Source organism: Gambusia affinis, linkage group LG09 (genome assembly GCF_019740435.1).
Source record: "Gambusia affinis linkage group LG09, SWU_Gaff_1.0, whole genome shotgun sequence".
Lineage (NCBI taxonomy): Eukaryota > Metazoa > Chordata > Actinopteri > Cyprinodontiformes > Poeciliidae > Gambusia > Gambusia affinis.
This window is the reverse complement of record NC_057876.1, coordinates 29,531,808-29,553,172: the sequence shown is the minus strand read 5'-3', so window position 1 is coordinate 29,553,172 and position 21,365 is coordinate 29,531,808. Positions and strand designations below refer to the sequence as shown.

At 42.3% G+C, this 21,365-nt stretch overlaps 1 protein-coding gene across 1 annotated transcript in view; it reads right to left on the bottom strand.

Moving 5' to 3' along the window:
- The window catches only part of slit3 (slit homolog 3 (Drosophila)), a 178,945-nt gene that overhangs the window by 72,669 nt on the left and 84,911 nt on the right, over positions 1–21,365 (bottom strand). Inside the window, exons 5-6 of the mRNA XM_044127829.1 lie at positions 10,369–10,440; positions 667–738 (exon numbers count right to left, since the gene is read on the bottom strand). Of these exons, the coding sequence (XP_043983764.1) occupies positions 667–738; positions 10,369–10,440 (144 nt within the window). The remainder of the gene's footprint in view (positions 1–666; positions 739–10,368; positions 10,441–21,365) is intronic.

The window sequence follows — 21,365 nt, the reverse complement described above, 5'->3', positions numbered from 1 at the left end:
AGCATTTCTTTCAGAACCTCCAGACCAAATGTGAGGCAGCAGAAACCTGCAGCCATGCAGATGTTCCAGCTGTTTGCTTTTTGTTCTGCACATCAAATCACGACGAAGGAAAAACGTTTTAAAGTTCGACTGCAGGACGAGTCACTGCAGAGACGACGAGATGCAACAGCTGCCAGGATGAGCAGAGTGACAAACGAGCTCCAGAGAACACACACATCGCCCTCACACACACACACACACACACACACACACACACACACACACACACACACAGCTGAAAACATGAGCGCTGAGGGGAATCAGCTGCAGCAGGTGGAGGATCTGCCGGTCGCATGTTCAGCACGGCTAAAGTGAAGGACGACCGAGATGCTTCATCCCAGAAAGCAGCTGCTAACACACACACACACACACACACACGCGCGCGCACACACACACACACACACACACACGCGCACACGCCCACACACACACACACTCTCTCTCTCTGTCAAGTTTAACCTGCGTTTTCTCCAATGAAGCATTTCTAACTTGAAGCTATGAAGGCAGAAAAGTAACAAGTGAAAGGAGGAGAGCGGCGCTAAAGGTCCGTATGAACGGAGAGCGAGGGATGAGAAGAAGAACTGATGAGAGGAAGAGGAGGAAGAGGAGGACAGTTTCTCTACTTACAGGATCTCCAGATCGCGCAGCGCTCGGAAAGCTCCATCTTCGATGCAGCTGATGTGGTTGCTGTCCAGTTGCCTGCAGCGTGCACACACACACACACACACACACACACACACAGAGAGAGAGAGAGAGAGAGAGTCAGATGAGTCTGCAGGTCCGCTCAGCCTCGGTCGGGGGAGGGACTAATGCATGAATGAACGTGTAGAGGTGAAAACCCAGCGGCTGCAGCAGCAGGTAGTCCCCCCACCCACCCCACCCCCCACGGCGCCTGCAGACACGTACTCAGGGAATACTGCTCCACGCAGGCGGAGGCGCAGCCCGAAGTGAGCGGCCCGGAGGAGAGCAGGAGAGAGGAGCCCGGTGCGCCGCCGCCAGCCTATCACCTCCCTCTCTCTCTCCCTCTCGCTCGCCCGCCGCCACACACCGGTCACCAGGAGAGAGAGAGAGAGAGAGAGAGAGAGAGAGAGAGAGAGAGAGAGAGAGGAGCCCACCCTGCTGTCTGCTCTGTAAATATTAATTGCATTTCTTCTTCTTCTCTCTCTCCGTAGTGAAACCAGAGTAATCAGATTACATCAGGCCGGCCAATCCATTAAGGCCTTTTACCGGCTCTGCCACCAAACAATTTCATTAAGAGGAAAGCCTCGCTAAATCACGACTCCCGCTCTTCCTCCTCCACTCACATTCATCTCTCGCTTTTACTGTAATTTGCTTAGCTCGGCGTGTTCACCCCCAGTATGAACCCAGACACCCCGCCGCTTCACGCCTCTGGAAACCCGCAGGAAAACTCTGACCAGCTCACTTCCTGAACCGCAAACTTTTACTCTTTTCCCAGGAAGCTGCAGTTTCACTGAACCAGAACCAGAACCAGATTTTAGGTTCAGAATCAGAACCGATCTGTTTCTATTGAGTCGACTTTTAAAATGTCATAAAACAAAACGCTGGATGTTCCCAGGTTTGTGACGTCATCAAACGTCTCCAGAAATGAAGAACGTTCATAAACTGTAACTGAGTTCTGATGTTGGTTCAGTAAAAGTTTCCTGTCGGTAGAAATGTTTCCATCTCCACTTTAGTGCATCAGCTGCTTTTCAGAAAAGTCAAAACTCAAACATAAAATCTTTTTCACAAAATGTAATTTTTTTAATGCAACCTTTTTAACGCTATGTTTGGAAATGCTGATAAAAGTCGCAGCTGGAAACCGAGTTAGCGACGGATCGTTGGTTACAGTGGCGTTTTCTAGAAACAGGAACATAAAGGCGGATCATTCCTCCTTAATCTCTTTCTTCTGCTGCTAATCCTCTTTTCTTTGACTTCTGTCTTTTCATTCATCTTCTCCATTTTTATCTCCTGCCTCTCCGATCATAATCCCTTTTCCCCCTTTTGTGTCTGCTCCCCTCGGCTTTGATTCCTCTTCACATTTTCTCTTCTCACTCCCGTCTATCCATGATAATCCATATTCCTTCTCCTCCTTCTCTTTTATCAGCCTTTAAATCTGCGGCTCTTTTCCCGTCAGCCTTCACCTGAACGAGCCGCTGGCAGAAACACGCTGCTCTGCTTCCCCTCCTAAAGGCCTCACAGGTCTAGTCAAAGTAAGCGGCTCAGCTCTTCACTGCATCACAAAACTATTCACACCCTCAACTCGTTCTCTCACTTTCCACTGACCTGAAAATGATTAAATATGAAACTGATCCAGACGTGTTTTCATCTTATTGTGTCAAAATCACATCATAACTGCCAATAACAATATTTTCATATTTCGCTACAACACCATGATGAAACAATATTCGGTTGTTATTGTGGACATATTAGGGTGCCTTAGTGTTTGTTGTGCATCTAGATCTAGTTCTCCTAGATCAGAAAGATTCTTATCTAGTTGTGTAGTTCCTCTAACTTGATGAAACCAAATCAACTTTATTTTGCAGATAAATTGGATAAATCGGATCTTATTGGTGCTAAATTTGAATGTTTTTATGAAAACTTGTTTAATTATGAAATATTTGTCCTAAAAATCGTCTCCTTGCTGCCCTCTATGGGTTGAACGGTGGTTACTGCAACCCCCTGCTTGGCTCCGCCCCCAGTGTCTCCTGGCCCCGCCCACTTTGTGGGTTGTTTAATATGTGTTTGGGGGCGGGGCTAAAGTTTCCCGGTGGTTTCAGTTAATTATTCTCTCTCCCTCAGTTTCCCTGTTCTGATTCTGATCAGGATTTAAACTCCTGGGTTTTTGTTCAATGCTGGATTCTGCTGTTAAAATTCTCTGTTCATCTGAGTTTTTCTCTGGATTTGGGTTTCTACTACAAGCATGAGAGTAAAAGTCTGATAAGAGCTGGATGAAGGTTTGTTAATCGTTTCTTCTTCAGGAGTTCCTGAGTGAATCGCTCCACTCTGCGGCGCCGATAAGGACTCTCGTAGCGTCGCAGAAACGTCTCCAGCTCTTCAGGCGGGTCTAACTCCGCTTCGTCTGCAACACGCCTCATCTTCCCAGAATTAGCATTAACCTCTGGATTCATATTGCTGGTCATGTTCTTCATCTCCCAACTTCATCCTCAGAAAACGATTTTGTCCTCTGTGATGTGATTGCCTTCCCCTGACAGCGCGGCTCTCTGATTAGCGGTGACATGATTGGTATCAGTCTGGACGAGGCGGGCCGCGTTACGTCTGACTCTGTGTGTTTGTGAGAATAAAGCGCAGATGTTTGTTCCAGCAAACAGAAAAGGAGCAGCTTTTAATTTCCTTCCATATAGTTAGTCTGTTTGTCCAACACACACACACTCACACACACTCACACACACATACACACACATCGCTGCTGAGGCATGGATCCATCAGAATCCAATCGTTACAACTGACTGATTATTGGACAGGAACGAAGCAGGTGGGCGGAGCCAAGTCTAGTTTTATGTTTTACTGAATCTAGAAGTGAAATGTTTGGAGAACAGAAACAGCCAGTAGAGATGAATAAACATTTCTGTTTCTTATAAAAACAACTTTAGTTTCAGATTCTGATCAGTAAATTTCATGTTTCATATCAATATCAATAATTACTGATCAGTTTTTGTTTAATTATCTTAAATATTGATTGTAATATTTCGTGTTCTGTCCAGTTTTTTCTCCAAATCGTAGTTTTTCATTTTTAAGCAGTTGAGTCACAGCAGCAAAACCTGAACCTGCTGCTGCGCACGTCACTCAACAGGTTGTTGCTAGGCAATCAAAGAGCGACTGAGTTAGTTGATGCTAGCAGCTAGCTTAGCGTGCATTAGCAGGCTGAGCAGCTGAAGTCTTTCCTCTGCCTCAAGGGCGTAGGTTTGGTCTACGTTTTGGTGGGACCTTACAACTTACTGACCAATCCCAACAGACCTATTCTACCTCACATTCAGTGCTGACCTTACTAAACACTGGACTTTACAACAAATGCGTTGCGTGATAGATATCTAACTTATGGGTCCACTCACTGTACTTACAGCCGAGGTAGCGAAATAACTTCTAATGTCTGTCGTCCTTTTCTCTTTTGGTCTCAGAGACTCATAATAAATGTCAAACTCAGAAGGAGACGCGTTCACTTTCAGCTCCATGGACCAAGTTTCCGTTCCGCGTGTGTCCAGCTGGCCGCCGCCTGTTGCAGCCAATCAAAGAACGTAGATCCACGTTCTTTGAGCCAATAGCGGCATGGGTCGTCATAGTTCATAACAGCGAATTTTAAAATGAATGCTACCACTGCGTAGTATATTGAAATATTAAACTAATCAATGTAGATTTTCGTTTATTTATTTTGTTTTTGTTAAAAAATACATAGGTTGTTTTTTTTAATTAATATGGCAAAAATTGGTCGGGACTATTTTATATCCCTTGAATATCGGTCGGGACATGTCACCACCGTCCATACCCAAACCTACGCCCATGCGCTGCCTACATCTCCCAGAATGCTGTGCAGTTCTGATCAGAGTTCAGCGAATATTCTGTAATTTCTATCAGTTGCAATATCTGCTGATTGGCCTGTGCGATAAACGATAAATCAATTAATCGTAAAATAAATTAAAACTATCAACCTCATTTTAATTATCGTCTCTTCCAGCCTTTTTGAAAAAAGGTTCAACTCCGCTGCTCTCCACTGACCCTCCCTTCCTCATTTCCTCAGTGTAATGTCCAGTTCACACTACACCATCTTAGAGCTGTCGGCCGATTGTCGGCCCATTTCCAAAACCTGAGAGATCACACATTAGCCCACAGAAATCCTAGGTAGAATGGTTCCATCGGGTTCCATCGGGTTCCATTGGGTTCCATCGGGCCGTGTGGTGTCCAACAATGGGCACAAAATAATGGCTCCAAGTCCAGTGAAGTCATTTTAAAACCAGGCATTAATCAAAGCTTTACTACAATCTACCTGCAGTGCATGTGTCTCTAGTGTCAGCGTAACGTCCTGACTGAATGAAAATCATTAGAACCTTTTTATGTCACGTTAACGAAGAACAGCTGAAAAGTTACCGGGTTCATCAACTGGTACCAATTTGGCTCCAACTCCTCCCCTCATCATTTCTATATTCTTTACACCAAATGTTTTATAAACATTAATGTTGTTTCCACATATCATCTCCAATGTCCGCTGGACTTCGGGTTGCTCCGTGTCAGCTGTTTGGGATTCCCCTCTGTAATTTCCCCTCAGAAAGCAGGAGGAGAATCCGGCTTTCTGATTGGCTACCTGTCACATTCAACAGGCTGCGTTAAGCTCCCAGTGGGGAAAACCCCTGATTTAGATCGGAGCGCCACAACGATCTACCGTAACACACCACACACTACAGGATGATCGGTTATGAAACCACAAGAGACAATCTGAGAACATCAACGTTCTCAGATTGTCTTCAGGGGAAAATGTAGGAGTGAACTAACGTGTAGTGTGAACTATTGCATCAGGTAGTCGATGTTCCATCTTCTCTATTTAAATCTAATGATTACTGAAGGACAATATGGTTTACAGACTTCATAATCTGAACTCTTTTGGTTGAATCCAGTATTTATTTACACTTTGGTGTTTTTATTCATTTTTGTTAATGGAGACTGAGAATCCATTTTATTTTAGTTTTTGGTTGTTTTGTTTATTTTATCAGTTCCAGTGTTAAATGTTCTTTTGAAAATAAAGTGTATCTATCTTTGACAGGAAATCACATGAATTATTATGTCATTTCCATTAAATCAGTGTGAAAAGGTCTTCAAACAATATTATCGTTTATCGCAATAATTTTTGAGACAATTAATTGCTCATAAAAATTTGCTATCGTGACAGGCCTATCTGCTGATATTGATCACACGATTATTGCGATATATGATGTTATATATCGGCCTTCTATCACCTGAAGAGCATTTCCAGGATTAAAGGACTAATGTCTCAGCCAGATCTAGAGAAACTCATCCATGCGTTTATCTTCAGTCGTATTGATTATTGTAACGGCGTCTTCACAGGTCTGTCCAACAAATCAATCAAACAGCTGCAGCTGATCCAGAATGCTGCTGCTGCAGTTCTGACTAAAACCAGGAAGATAGAGCACATAACACCAGTTTTAAAGTCTCTCCACTGGCTCCCTGTAGCTCAGAGAATAGACTTTAAAATACTGTTGTTAGTTTATAAATCACTGAATGGTTTAGCACCACAATACATTAAAGATCTGCTGCTGTTGTATCAACCTTCCAACCTTTTGATGTAAAGCACTTTGAAATGCCTTGATGCTAAAATGTGCTATACAAATAAAGTTTGATTGATTGATTGATTGGTTATTGATTTATTGTCCAGCTCTAATGATTAATCGTTTAATGGAAAAACACAATTTATTACATTTTGCACATCATCATTTTTTATTCTTCCTTCAGGAAAAAAAATTCCACAAAGAAACAACTGTAAAATATTTTAATCCAGAATCGTTTTTTTCTTCTCATGACTTTTAAAGTCAACAAAAAATGAAAATTTGGTCAAATTTCCCTGAAAATGTCCCACCAATTCATCCATAAATATCAGTTATGCAGCAGTAAAATGAGTCATGTAATGATATTCATCTCTCGCTCAGTGAAAGACGGTTTTGGTTTTGGGTTCGACGGCCGGCTGAATTCGCATCGTTCTGCGGTTCTGATCGGTGAAACGCTGATGGAGGACAGGAAGCAGCAGATGTTCAAGGCTGCTGGACGCTTTTCTGCTTTTCCATAATCATAAATCTCAAGGCTCTTCTGCTCACTGCGTTTCAAACTGAGGCTCCGAAGGCGAGCGCCTGCATGTGGGCGGAGCCTGCGCCGCTCAGGTCATAACTCAAACAAACAGCCGTGCTGCAAAGCACTGTGGGTAAGAGAGCGTGAAGCACGGAGAACAGAACGGCTGACAGACGCTGCTGAAGCGAAGCAGAACGACCCGGAACATCCTCAGAACCGCTGGAGAACAGAACAACATGAGGACCTGCTTTTAATGCAAAACATTATAACCACCAGCCTGGCGGCCATGATGGACGGCAGCAGGTTCGACTTTTTCACCCACAAATTAATCCGATTTCCATCAACATCAAAGCTTCAGCTAGAAACGACATTGAAGTTGAATGCTTGATGCTTCTTCAGGTTTTTACTCAGCCGGCCTCTGAACGCCTGGCCATCGCCGGCTGTCCAGTCCCACTTGATTCAGATCAAGCGTACCACGCAGTCTGGGCTTTCTCCCATTCACTTCGATTCCTCCTGTAGCTTTTCTAGCGGGCCGATCAGTGAACACAAATATTTATGAACGATGGCGTCGATGTTCTTTGCAGAATCCTGTCTGTAGTTGTAGCATTGGCAGCGGAGGAATAATGTTAATATTTAAAACTTCAACACAATCCTCACCTTCAGGAAGAAATCGTTCCTCGATAGCAGAGCGCCCAGACGCTACGAACGAAGCAAAGGGTAGAACCAGCAGCTGGTTTTCACCAGGTTACTAAACTAAACACCAGTTTGAGGCAAAAGTCGGATGTCGGAGCAGCGACTGGAGCGAGGCGGAGGGTCTTCACCTCACTGCTGTACGTCATTATGTCTGGTCACATCATTACTCCGTCTGGTGGCTTTCAGAAAATCTTTTTGAGATTGGTCTGACGGTTTTCTGACGCTGAAGAGAAACTTCAGGCCTCAGAGGTTCCTCTTCCTGAGTTCTGACCGGACCCGGAGCGCCCGTCTCTCTCTCATCCGTGCTTTTATTGTGAATAAAATCTGGCCGTCAATGGTGGAATAATCGAAGACGACAGACGGCCGTCGCTCACGCATTCAGGATTTTTCCGATACCTCTCATGGTCCCTGAACAGAAAGAAGTTGTTCGGACCGTTTTTCCAGTCCAATCAGCCGGCTCTCAGGAGGTTGCCATAGCAACAGAACCACCACTGTTACCGGAGCACGGCGGTGGCACCGTCATGCTGATCCAACTATGTGTTTGTCATTCGTCCAGCAGTGGGGATGATGATGGTCAGTGTGTTTTCTCACCACTAAATTTTCTCCTTATTTCCGTTCCAGGTGTTATTTAGCTTTTATCTGGACTTCCTGCGTCCAGGTGAGGTTCGGATCAGAGAGGAAGGAGCTGCAGCTTTACGCTGACGTCATCAACGTCCTTCAGTCGCAAAGTTTAAAAAGGCATGAAACCAGATCAGAAAGGTCATCAGAAAGGTCACACTTAAACTTTTTCTCTTCAAACTGAGACTTTATGTCTTAATTATTGGAGCTTCGACTGACAGCAGCTGCAGTCAGCAAGACGCAGAAACAAAGTTAAAATAAAAACCACAAGCAGGACGAGCGAGCAGAGAGAGAGAGAGAAAGAGAGAGAGAGAGAGACGCATGAGAAAATCAATGCAGCGTCCGCCGGGGACAGAATGTCATGAAGCTTTTTACCGCGGCGTAATGGACGGCCGCAGCCTTTACTGCAGGAGTCACCTTGTCTGACGGACAGAGAGACGCAGAAAACAGAAAAACAGAAATCATTCAAATACAAGAGAATCTGGCAGAATGAGAGGAAGGACGTAAAAACAGGACAGAAACGTGACAAAGACAGGAGGAGGAAGAGGAGGAAGAAGAGGAGGAAGTGTGTATGTATCACTGTAAGGACTTACATATAGATAGATATATATTTATATATATATATAGATATATATATATATATCTATATATATCTATATATACAGCCCCTCTTGCCACCCCTAGATATTTTTCTAGATCCGCCCCTGAACTTCAGGACATGTTGCTAAAGAAAAGGGACTTGATTAAAAATGTTTGGTTTCTCATTAATTAATTGCATTTAAACCATGAATGATCAGGTTACTGCCTGTAATGTCTTTCATTTCTGTTGAGGCGTCTGTAGAAGGAAACGCCGGGGTGCCACTGTGAAGTATGGTGGTGGCAGCATCAGGATGTGGGAGCTTCATAAATCAATGGGCATCAGGAGGAAAGATTATGTGGAAACACTGAACAATAAGACATCAGACAGGAAGCTGAAAATCTGGTCCAATTGGGCCACAAAGTCTGGACTGGTTACAGAAAAAATAAAGTTTAATTTGTTTTAAAAACCAAATTTTAAACATTAAAACTGTAAAAGTGTCAAATGTTCTTTTAGACGGTGTGAAGCCATTTGGAGCGGGTCCGGTTCCCTTGGTTCTGACCCGCTCCATATCGACTTCCTCTCTCTCATCACAGACGCACCCAAGAGTCTGTCTACCAGCTTAGAGGGCCGATCGATCAGCCGCTATCGATCAGAAGCATGGATCGGGCCGCGTATTGATCCAGGTATTGGTGATTAGGACATCAGGGATAAATGACAGAACCGCATGGAGTGAACCAAACCTCTGAAGGAGGGGGCGGGGCCTGGTGCCGAGGAGGCGGGGCTTACCGCAGGAGAAAACCTCAAAGTAAAATCTAACTGATCATTTAATGTTCCTTAAATAAAGGAAACAAAACGTCTTTGTGCGAAGTGAGTTCATTTCATAAACTGAACGCAGCAGAAACATATTTACACATTAACCTCTGATCCAACCAGGAAGCAGACAAAGCAGTAATTTATTTATTTACAGTGTTGCAGGTTTTATGAATGAACTCATCTCTGCGACGCGAAGCGTTCGCGATGATAAACTCTGATGTCATCGGAGGAGAAGCAGGTTCAGGTCCTGCTGGTTGACCAATCCAGGGTGACAACAGGTTCTAGAAGTTTACATCTATTCGTCACCGTGACAACCGTATGATCATAAACAATATAACTGACGGCAATAAATTTTGCTTTTTTGGTAACTGTAAGACTGTGTGTCACAGCAACAACATTCCCCCAGAATCAAATCCTGCTGTTGAAAAACATTCCTGTTTGTAATTTGACTCTTGATTTACTTCACAAAATATTAAATGTGCTTAATCATATCTTCAAGTTTATTGATGCTTTCTTTGAACAAACAGAGGAGAAAATAGTAAAAACTAAAAATCCCAACAATAAAGAGAGTTTTTGGTTTAACTGAAATTTATTATGACAACAATAAATCAAAATTCTTATGATAAGAAGTTTATCTTAATAAATAATAAATGATACGATAAATGCCTGCATTAGGACACAATAAAACAAAAAAATGTTCAGAATGCTGAAACAGCCTGAACTGGTTCTGGTTCCGGTGCTGACCCAACACAGTGTGAAGCAGAGGAGGAAGACGAACGTAAAGAGGAAGAGGAGTGAGGAAGAGCAGATCTACTCACAGGTTCTTCACGTTGGTGATTCCTCTGAAGGCTTTCCGTGGAACAGCCTGGATCTGATTCTCACTGAGATCCCTGCAGACGAGACGAGGAGAACATCAGTCACATGATCTCACACACACACACACACACACGCACACACGCACACACGCAAAACACACACAGCCACACACTCTGCCTCAGAACAAAGCAAGATGTGACATTTATGATCAGTGAAACAATTTGGACCAAAAAGCTTCAAAGACAAAAGGAAATTCAGCCGGAGTGAAGTGTGTGTGCGCGTGTGTGTGTGTGTGTGTGTGTGTGTTTGTCTCTAACACCTTAAGGGGACCATTTTCCTGACACTACATTGTGGGGACCAACTGCTCCTTGTGGGACCGAAGCCTGGGCCCCACAAGTGGAAATGCTGTTTTTAGGTCAGGGGTCAGATTTAGGACTAAGGTGTGAATTGAGTTTTGGTTGGTTAGTGTTAGGCTGTAGAAATGAATGGAAGTCAATGGAAATCCCACAAAGATAGCCGTGCAAGCTGAATTCTGATCACAAATATTTAGCTTGATCAGTTAAACAATGCAAGCTGATGTTTTTCTCAGCCACTAGAAACTGACAGATGTAATAAAATAAATATTTGCCTTATTAACACACAAAGTAACACTTCCAAAAACCTGCCGCTAAGGATTCTGGGAAATATTTCCAACTCTTGTTTTTTTTTCTCATTTTTTAAGTGCTGACCTAAAAATCTTTGTTTACTCAATGGTTGGAGACACAAAGTTTATCTTTCATAAATGCAAACATTTAAAATCTAAAACTCAAGATTTCCTGGACTTAAAGAAGTTAAGTTAACAAAACACTACTCAAATGTTTTACAGTGCATTTGTACATATGGGACAGATGAACACAAAGTGTCAGAATCGATCATTTTTTAGAGGAGCGTTCCTCTGCAGGTCTTCATGCAGGCTGGATGGAGAACATCTGAAACTTCGACTGGACCGTTCTAGTCCATAATACTATTTCAGGATGTCACTTTACAGATTTTTATGTGTAAAAACTGAAAACTAGGAATAATTTCACAGTAACGTAACTCTGTCTCTCAGAGAGTTGGAGGACGGTTCTTTCACAGCCAATCAGCGGCAGAGGAGCAGCAATCTGACTCGGCTGAGCAGAACCAGAACTTGGGTTTGGGCTTCATGGCTCCTAGTTTTGGTTAAATCTGCTGTAATTCTGGAAAGGTTTGACCTTTACTGCTGAAGGAGCTGGTTAGCTGAACTAACGAGGTTTTCATTGTTCGGACCCGATTTATGACCTGGGTTTTATCCAGTTTCTGACCCGTTCTACTTGCTCCAGACTGTGGCTCTGGCGCAGCCCAGATGATGCAGTTATGATGGTTGATTGCGCAGCAGAACCAGGGAATATCCGCCATGTTTGCGCTTCTAGTTTCCATGTCTTCCTCTTCCTGCTTCCAGCCCATCTGCTTCCACTTTAGCAGTTTCAGAACCAGAACAAACATTTCTGTAATTTTCATCTGTTTGCAGCAGTGAGATATAAACAAGTAGATGAAAAATAAATGGAGGAGGGAGCATTAAAAAGTAATTTATTACAGGCGTTTCAGAGCTAATAATATTTTATTGCTTTGTTTACCATCTATTTGTTCTTTGTTCTGGCAGAAGAAAAAGTCATAAAAAAGCTGTGATGAGACAGTTTGTCTCTAAGTGACTGTCTCGCTGCTCCTCCTTTCATGCTGCTGCTGGGGGTTGAAAACTTTATTCCCTCCTGCAGAGCTGGGTCTGATTCAGAGAAATGTGGGCGGTTTAGTTTATTAATAAGTTTTTTAATAGTTTATTAATAAGTTTTTAATAAGTTTTTTAATAAAGCCGATGCTTTATTAAAAAACTAAAACAATGAGGAGAAATCAGTAAAAATAGATCTGCTCACAAATAAATCACTGAAATAATAAAATTTTAGACTAATGTTGCATATCTGAAGTCTTAACAAATAAAATTCAACACTATTTATTATAGATACAATATATATTTTTTAAAAACTATAAAGTATAAGAGAAACATTGAAATATGAGGAAAGAGATGATAGTTCAAAGTTTGTTTCACCAAATCCTGGTTCCTGGAAATCGTTAACCAAATCTGTGATTAAAATTACAAGGTTGACAGAGAAGGCTGCTTATCTTCACTAACAAAATAGCTAGCGTCACTAACTATTAATTTTCTAAACTAGATTCTTAGCTCTGCTAACATTAAACACAAAACAAATTATCAGAAGCTATCACCGCTATAAACCACTAGACACAAAGAAATGTGCTACCCTAAAGCAAAAACCACTAAATACAAAAGTTGTGTACAAGCTAACACTAAACTGCTAATGACGTGAAAAAATTACAGATACTCTAAATACATAAAACATTTGCATAAGCTTGTGCTAAACATTAAGCTAGCTTTAGCTTCTTCTCTGGTGTCAGACGCACTACCGGGAAAGTCCTCAGTTTCTGATTTTGCTACATTTTATCACTTTATGTTTGTATAAATATGACGACCAAGGAGGAAAACATACAATGTGACATAAAGTTCATCCAGGTCCTGACAATGGGGAACATTTCATCACAATAATTGGTTTAAAAGTCTAAAAAATGGCAGCCATCTTGAAAAATGTCCATCTTGAAATTCTAGTAGCTGATAGGAAAAATGAAAAACAGTTGATGTTTTTCTTATGTTATCTTGGTTCTGAAATTTCCTGCACATGAAAACTAAACGTAAAACTTATATTTATGTTTAGCATTTTCCTTTTAAAGTAAAACGACTCAAAGGATCATAAACACCTGAAAACATCCAATAGTCAGAGTCACAGCGGCATGTTAACAGCTGTTCTCCACTCATCCCAGGGTCAGACCTGCCGACCTTTGAATAGAGCGGCGACTGACACCAGCAGGATAACCAAACGGATCCCCGAACGGATCCCTGAACGGATCCCCGAACGGATCCATGAACGGATTCCCGAACGGATCCCTGAACGGATCCATGAACGGATCCCCGAACGGATCCCTGAACGGATCCCCGAACGGATCCCTGAACGGATCCATGAACAGATCCCCGAACGGATCCCCAGGCTCCCGGCCAATCAGCGCAATTAATCTGATTAATCTGGCTGTTTGAATCAACCATCAATCCTGTGAAATATGGTGAAATTGACTGAAGACAATCGGGTTGGAGAAAAGATGGATGACAGAAATTTCAGAGATTATCTGGAGTTTAAGATGTAGAGAGAAAGAGGAGCGGCAACTGCAGAAAAGGCACGAGGAGGAACAATAAAATGCAGCAGAGGAAGACCAAACTGCTCTGCGTTGTTTGCTCATGACTCTCTAAGCTCAGAGTAATTTATGGGATAAATGTCTTCCAGGCCTTCGCTACAAAGACCCCCCGAAAGCTGGGAGGTTCACCCAGGCAGGGGACCTCTGTCCGGGCCACAGCGGCCCCACGCGGCCCCCCAAACCCTGGGGTCCGCTGGGACAGCGGAGGGATCTTCTGCCAGCTGGAGGTCATGCAAGGAGCCACGTGTGTGTGTGTGTGTGTGTGTGTGTAAAACACCTTCTTTATATAAGGCTCCATTATTCATGTGAGAAGAATAATAACATTCGCAGGTCACCCTTTGATGCTGAGGATATTACAGTTAACCCTTTAAGAACCTCGCTGCTGCCCACATAGAAAAACACAACATTTAACAACAAATCTTTGCTTTTGTGTTCATATAGATGGCAGAAAGATTAAAAATGCAACATCTGGAACAACACAGGAAAGATATTAACTAGATTGTGTGTGATTCAGGGAATAAGTCTTGAAATATGAAGAAAATAAGATGGGAAATAGTAAAAATTAAATAAAAACTGTCAGAGAAAGAAACACTGCTCTCTATCTGCAGAATGAAAACCAGCTGGTTCTCGTTTCCACACGCAAACACCAAAGAGGAGAATTCACAAATCCTCACACTGGCTGGAGATTTTATCATCAATTGATTTAGTTTAATCGCATAGAAATCCTTTCGGTTTCGCAGATATCGGGCTACAACATGAGTTCCAGTAGACCCAGTTCTACTGGAACCAGAACTCCATCATCTGCTCCACCTCCAGCTGGTTCTGAGTCAAACCAACCTGTTCCCCTCCTGGCCTGTGGGGGCGCTGCACCAACAACCACTGAAGGAAACCACACAAAAACCTCTGAAGACACTGAGAGCAACTTCCTTCTTCACCAGATGGAAACAAGATGGAGGCGTCAGATTTTAGTGTTGGAGGATTTCTCTTTAGTCTTTGGCTGAAGACCAGGAGACATTTCTGCTGCTAGCGCTAGGCTAGCATGTTAGCTTTGGTTGGATTTACCCAGAATACTTTGCGCTGTAGTCCACTTCCTGCTTTTGGAGCGGTCTCTGGTCACATATGCATTCAAACTGAACTGGAGTTCACTTCAACTGAACCCAGACTGAGATTCAGAGGACCAGAGGTCAGAGGTCGATTAGAGGTCACCAACCGAACCAGACTTTGACTAGGCAGACAGACTGGAGTTGGGTTGACTGAACAGGGCTGGTGGAAGTGAAGCATCTTTCACTATTCTTAACTTTGATCAGATCAGTCAGTTTCTGTTTTATTTTAATAGTTTTTTTTTATTTCTTACCATTTCTTGTTCTGGTTAGATTTGTCTGTTTCCTCCTCCTTGCTCTGTTATACCTCTCTCTCTCTTTCTCCTCCAGAGCTGCTGGTTCAAAGCCAACGGCGGGAAGAGTTGTAGGAATTTATACAGGTGAGCTGATAGACTGAACACGGTTTGGGTCATTTTGTTTGAGTCTTTTTCTTTGACTCATTTTGTTTGAGTCTTTTTCTTTGGGTCATTTTGTTTGAGTCTTTTTCTTTGGGTCATTTTGTTTGAGTCTTTTTCTTTGGGTCATTTTGTTTGAGTCTTTTTCTTTGGGTCATTTTGTTTGAGTCTTTTTCTTTGGGTCATTTTGTTTGAGTCTTTTTCTTTGGGTCATTTTGTTTGAGTCTTTTTCTTTGGGTCATTGATTCATCTCAGGGCTCCAGGAAGACTCATGGAGGTTTCAGCGGTTCCTCGTCAGAACTCAGAGTGTTACATCATCTCTCTCACTTCCTCCATCCATCTACAGCTTCATCACTTTCTCCCCCCCGTGTCTGGCTCTTGCTCGCCCCCCCCTGGGGGCTGTAACAGTATTTAATATTGTCCCATAAAGAGAGTAATAAATATTGACTGCTGGCTGGTTCATATTCTCCAGGTTTTAAGGCACTCCGCTGGAGGGTGAAACCAAAGTCATGCTGCAGGTGTTCGGACTGCTGAGCGCCATTCAGAACCTTTCGCTCTCTACCGTTTGGACCTGAAGCCGGTCTTCAGATCAGAACTTCTACAGCATAAGAAGAACATCAGTTTAATATAAATGTAGAATTTCCTATTATGACGTCATTTTCTGAGGCAACACTCACAGGGTTTAGATGAAACAGGAGCGGGACAGTAACCACACTCTGAGCCTGAAACTGGTTTTATGCTGGAATGTGAACTGGGGATAAACACTGGAAGCTTTTCCTCCAACCTTCATTTGTTCTGGGAAAACTTTCATCCCATCAGATCTGCATCCTGGCAACGTCACGAACGTATAGCTCCACACATTTCAAACTGGAAGCTTCCCATCTGAACCACTGCTTGGCTACGGATCCACTCCACTTGAATGATGCCGATGGCTGCCAACAAACTGCAGGGATATATATTACCCAGAGCTGGCACTGAGCTGCAAACAGCATGACTGTGGTATTGAGCTGTCAAGCAACGATTCTCCTTTTCTTTTTATGCAAAACGTTCTGAACTAGAAGTATTTTTCCCCTGGCAAACAGAACAGCGATTCAGGATGGAACGCAAAAACGATCAGCTGCTTTCTGTTTTTAGATTTCTGCGTCATAACATCCCTCTTAATTTAGTTAACCTATTTGAGAAATTATATGTGTTCTTGGTTTTTGCAACCTTTTTCAGGTTGTTAAGGAAAATATATATATTTGCTCTAAAATCTGCAGTAATTATTGCCAATGCTAGCATAGATAACCAAAAAGTTAGCTTCACTAACCAATAAGTGACTACAAAAAAATCTTAGCTATGCTAATGATAATCTGCTAAATACTTAAAATAAATTAGCGGAAGCTAACACTAAGCGCTGCGACAGACTGGCGACCTGTCCAGGGTGACCCCGCCTCTCGCCCGGAACGCAGCTGGAGAGGAACCAGCAACCCTCCCGACCCCATTAGGGACAAGGGTGAACAGGAAATGGATGGATGGATGGATGGATAACACTAAGTGGCTAAGCACATTAAAAGATTAGCGGAAACTTATGCTAAACAGTGAAGAACATAAAAAAATCAGTGGAAGCTAACGCTGAACTGTCAGTCAGAGGGGAAAACATTTGCAGATGCTAACAATAAACTGCTAACTATGTTAAAGAATGAGCAGAATATACAGTAAATCACTGAGAACATAAAAAATTAGCAGAAGCTAATGCTAACATTAAGATGACTGCCTCGTCTCCTTTGTGGTCTCACTTTCTGATTCTGCTGCATTTTGTCACTTTAAAGATGGATGACCAATGTTGAAAATAATTCAAGTCATGAAAATGTGAAACATTTTATGAACAGGGGTGGAGGGGGGCAGAGCAAAAAAAGCTCTACCACGGCAGCCATCTTGAAAATGGCCATCATCCTGAAATTTAAGTGGCTGATGGGGAAATATGGAAACAATCCAACCTGAGAGGTTAGCATGCTAATGTTTATGCTTGTATCCACACCGGAAAGACTTTTAGAGTAACGTGCTGCTCTATTTAGCTAGCTGATGCGTGTGAATCTTCATCAGCGCAGACAGAGCTTCTGCAGTAGTCATTGGGTTATAGCTTTGGGATACAGAGCTGGTTTCTGCAGCTGTGTGTGTGTGTGTGTGTGTGTGTTAGGGGTGCGGCTGCTGCAGCATCCATGTAGCATGTCTCACTACCAGATGCAGACATGCAGCAAAGCAGCCATGTTGGACTGGTGGCCATAATGTTTTGCTCTCTATTGGAAACACTGTGGCCATTTTGTTCTGATCCTCCTAAGAGCTCTCCGGCTCGCTAACAGAATAACTGTCTTTTTTCTAATAAATAGGAAATGTTGCTGCAAATCCACCCCCCCCCCATTAGAGCAGGGTGACCTTTAGATTTGACCTCCATGTTGCGGTGATGCATTAATGGAAGAAACACTGAATGGCCTCAGATTCTCATCTCTCTCCTTCTTCATCGCTCCTTTGCCTCGGTGCCCTTGCTCTGCCCCCCCCCCACCCCTGTTCCCAGTGATTTAATTAAGTGGGAGCTGTATGAATAAAAATATTGCCCCCTATATTGATCATGGTGGATGGAGGCTTGACAGCCTGGCTGGCTGCAGTGGGACAGCACTTCTAGCTAAATGGAGCTACGTGTGTGTGTGTGTGTGTGTGTGTGTGTGTGTGTGTGTGTGTGTGTGTGTGTGTGTGCGTGTACTTGTTTAGTTAACCTATTTGAGACTGTGTTTGGCACTTTCTGAGGACCAATGAGAACCAAAACCAGGTTTTAAGATTTAAAATAGATTTGGTTTACAATAGGAATGTTGACTTTTATGGTTTCCATCTGGATATTTATCCATAGCCACGCTGCTGCAGTAGAAATATTCTGTTAACAAAATGAAACCAGATCATTTACATCATCTTTGTGTAATTTACCTGGAGGGGAAAAATAAACCGATCTTTCTATCTACGCAAATACCTGTTGTCATGGCAACCGACTGACAACAGCTTCAGTTGCCTGAGGAGCGAAGATTACATTTAAGTGTACATTAACTTAAAAGAAACATTTCCTACATAAAGAGCAGAACATTCAATCTGTTACAGTTTCATGTTTTCAGGCCTGATGCTTGTTTTGCCATTATTAATAATCATTAAATAAATAGACATAACTTGATTAGCTAATTTAAATATCTGCTCTAGTGATGATCAGTCAGAGAGTTGGTGTGTGTCGCCTTACTTTAAATGCCAACTGAATCTTCATGTTTAGATGGTCAAAGTCAAGCTAGAATAACTGAACTACTTTTCTCTTTCTCAATATTTTAATTTTAATTTTTGGCTCTAGCTGCCTTTATTTGACAGTTAATTGACAGTTAAGTTAGTAATGAGAGAAAGGGAAAGACATGCGGCAAAGGCCGCCAGGCCCGGGAATCGAACCTGCGACAGCTGCGTCGAGGACTGAGGCCTCCATACACGGGTTGTGCTAAACCCCTGCGCCACCATAGCAACCCCTCTCAATATTTAATAAACTAAAACTTTTTCTCATGAAACTTTGGATCTTGGTCAGTTGCATCATTGATAATTAGTAGCAAAGCACAAAGGTTTTTTTCTTTTACATATCAGGTGTACAGTTAAGATTTCGCTTTAAAATGACAACTTAGCAGCTAAAACCAATGCTAGCCCATGTGTCTATGCTAGTAATGGTAAAGCTAGCAGAAAGTGTTCAAAATGTTTGGGTTAGTCCCCAACATAGTCAGTAAAATGAATGGAAGTCCGTGTAAAGTCGTAATATGGACAGAAATATCCATGATGGTGTGTGTGTGTGTGTGTGTGTGTGTGTGTTAGATTATTTGTTATGTTTGCAGAGAACAAGTCATCTGGGAGCTGTAGCATCAGACTCAAACTAAGCTTCTAAAAAAGCTCTCCTGAGGTTTCCTCACTCATTTCTCAGACACACACACACACACACACCTCGGCGGACACACACACACCTCTGCAGACACACACACACCTCGGCAGACACACACACACCTCTGCAGACACACACACACACCTCGGCAGACACACACACACACACACACACACACACACCTCGCTGGCTCCATCAGCATTATAGATGGACAGTGTGTGTGTGTTTTTGGACAGTGTGTGTGTGTGTTTTTGGACAGTGTGTGTGTGTTTTTGGGAGCGCGCTGTTCGGCCTATCGCTCTTCAGGAGCCTGTAAGGATCTATTATGTTTGGTCGATACTGTAATTAAATTGGACAGCTTAATGCAATTCTCTGTGATCCATGGGCCTTTATGGATATAAAAGCTTTTCTGGCCCTCTGCCTGAAACACATCCAACAAATTCAGATGAGTTACTCTCATCAGGAGGAAGGGAAGGAATAGTTGTAGAGGTTAAGTTGCCCTGCTGGTCATTTGTTATTGTCTAATTCACTTTAAAGCCACAGAGGCCATTTTGGTTTAATGTGTTTTCACATCTGAATCGCCGTCCGCCGGACTAAGCACTACTGGACCCGCTCTGGTACCGGAGCCTCTTAGGGACATTTATGGAGCCAATAAAACCCGGAGGAGAGCAAGATGAAGAAAGGACGTTAAGTTCAACACGAGGAGGAGGAACCTGGATTAAAAATAGATGAAGTGAAGGGTGAATAAATAAAACGCAGATAAGAGCAGACTGCTGGAAATGTTCAGTTAGAAATATTAGAAATGTATTTCTTTGGATTTTTCTGATTCCTAAACTGTGGATTTGAAGAACCTGAAAAATAAATTTAATTTTTCGGTATTTGAGAGTCGGTTCAGAGGAAACGGTTCAGTTATATCGACCAATGCAGATGCTTTCAGTTTTACAACATTTACATATGAAAGGAAAGAGAATAAAGAATGAAAACAACAAATTCAGCATAAAATAAAACCTCTACGCAATCAATCATCGTTTTCAAAAGTCCTGATTGTTTCTCTATTCTTATACTTTTTATTTCTTTATACTTTAAGTGTCTTTCAGCTGAAATGAAACTGGTTCAGTTTTTGGATTTCTGCAGAAGTCAAAAAATATTCACTTAAAACTATAACATGGATTTTATTCTGGTCATTTTAATACACAAGTGTCTAAAATAAATGGAGCATTTATTATTTCTAATAATTTCAGAATAATAATAATAGATTATTAAAATAAAAAACCCTGTCTGCCAATTACAGCACTGCAAAATGGTGACAGTAAAAGTTTGGAGGAACCAGTTGATTGTTCAACAAAAACCAAATTAATTTATTGAAAAGTGTCTTCTGTTGAGAATTAATCAGAAATACATAATCAATACTTTGAACTCTGTGAATCCAAAGAACTTTGTATATTTTATAAAAACAAAGTATGAAAAAAACTAAAAACTATAATAAAAAACAAACTAAACAATATTTAACTAAATGTAACTAATAAAAAAGAGCAAACACTGTAAAAACTAATTAAAACTGAATTAAACATAAACTCAATTAAATAACCGAACCTTTCAGAACCGAGTTCGTTTGGTGATTAACGGGACCTGCAAACATTTGAAGTTCAGAACAGAACCGGGCCGACGGGCAGAACCACCGAGGAACAACGAACAGAAAGCGGAGAGAAAAGAAAGAATTCAGTCAGAGGAGAGAGAAGCAAAGCATTCTGGGAAGAGACGGAGGAGCTGAGTGAAGCGTTTCGTCTTCCTGAGGAGGAAATCAGCAGATTGGACTGCAGGAGCGAAGTGTGTGTGTGTGTGTGTTTGTGAGTGGAGTGTGTGTGTGTGTGTGTGTGTGAGCAGTGTGTGTGTTTGTGAGTGGTGTGAACCCAGAGGTGACCCGGTGACCCTGCATGTCCGGTTCTGTTCTGCTGATGATTTCTGATGCGTCTCATGGCTGGTTGCTGTCGTCACGGTTACCGTGCGGCTATTTTGGTAAAACCAGAGCAGTTCTTGAGTGCCGCTGATTTTACGGAGTGAGAATATTGTCATCTCACCCCGGGCTGCATGAACAAGGCGGTGCCGACGTCAGTCATGTGACCACAGTTACTGTTTGTCCCGGCAGTGGAGGAAAGATGGCCGCCATCAGGGAGCTGCTGGTTTTTACGACACGCTTTAGTTTTTTGAAATAGTTCATTTTTTTTTGTATTGGTGTTTTTTTTTCCAGTATCTGTCCCTCCCCA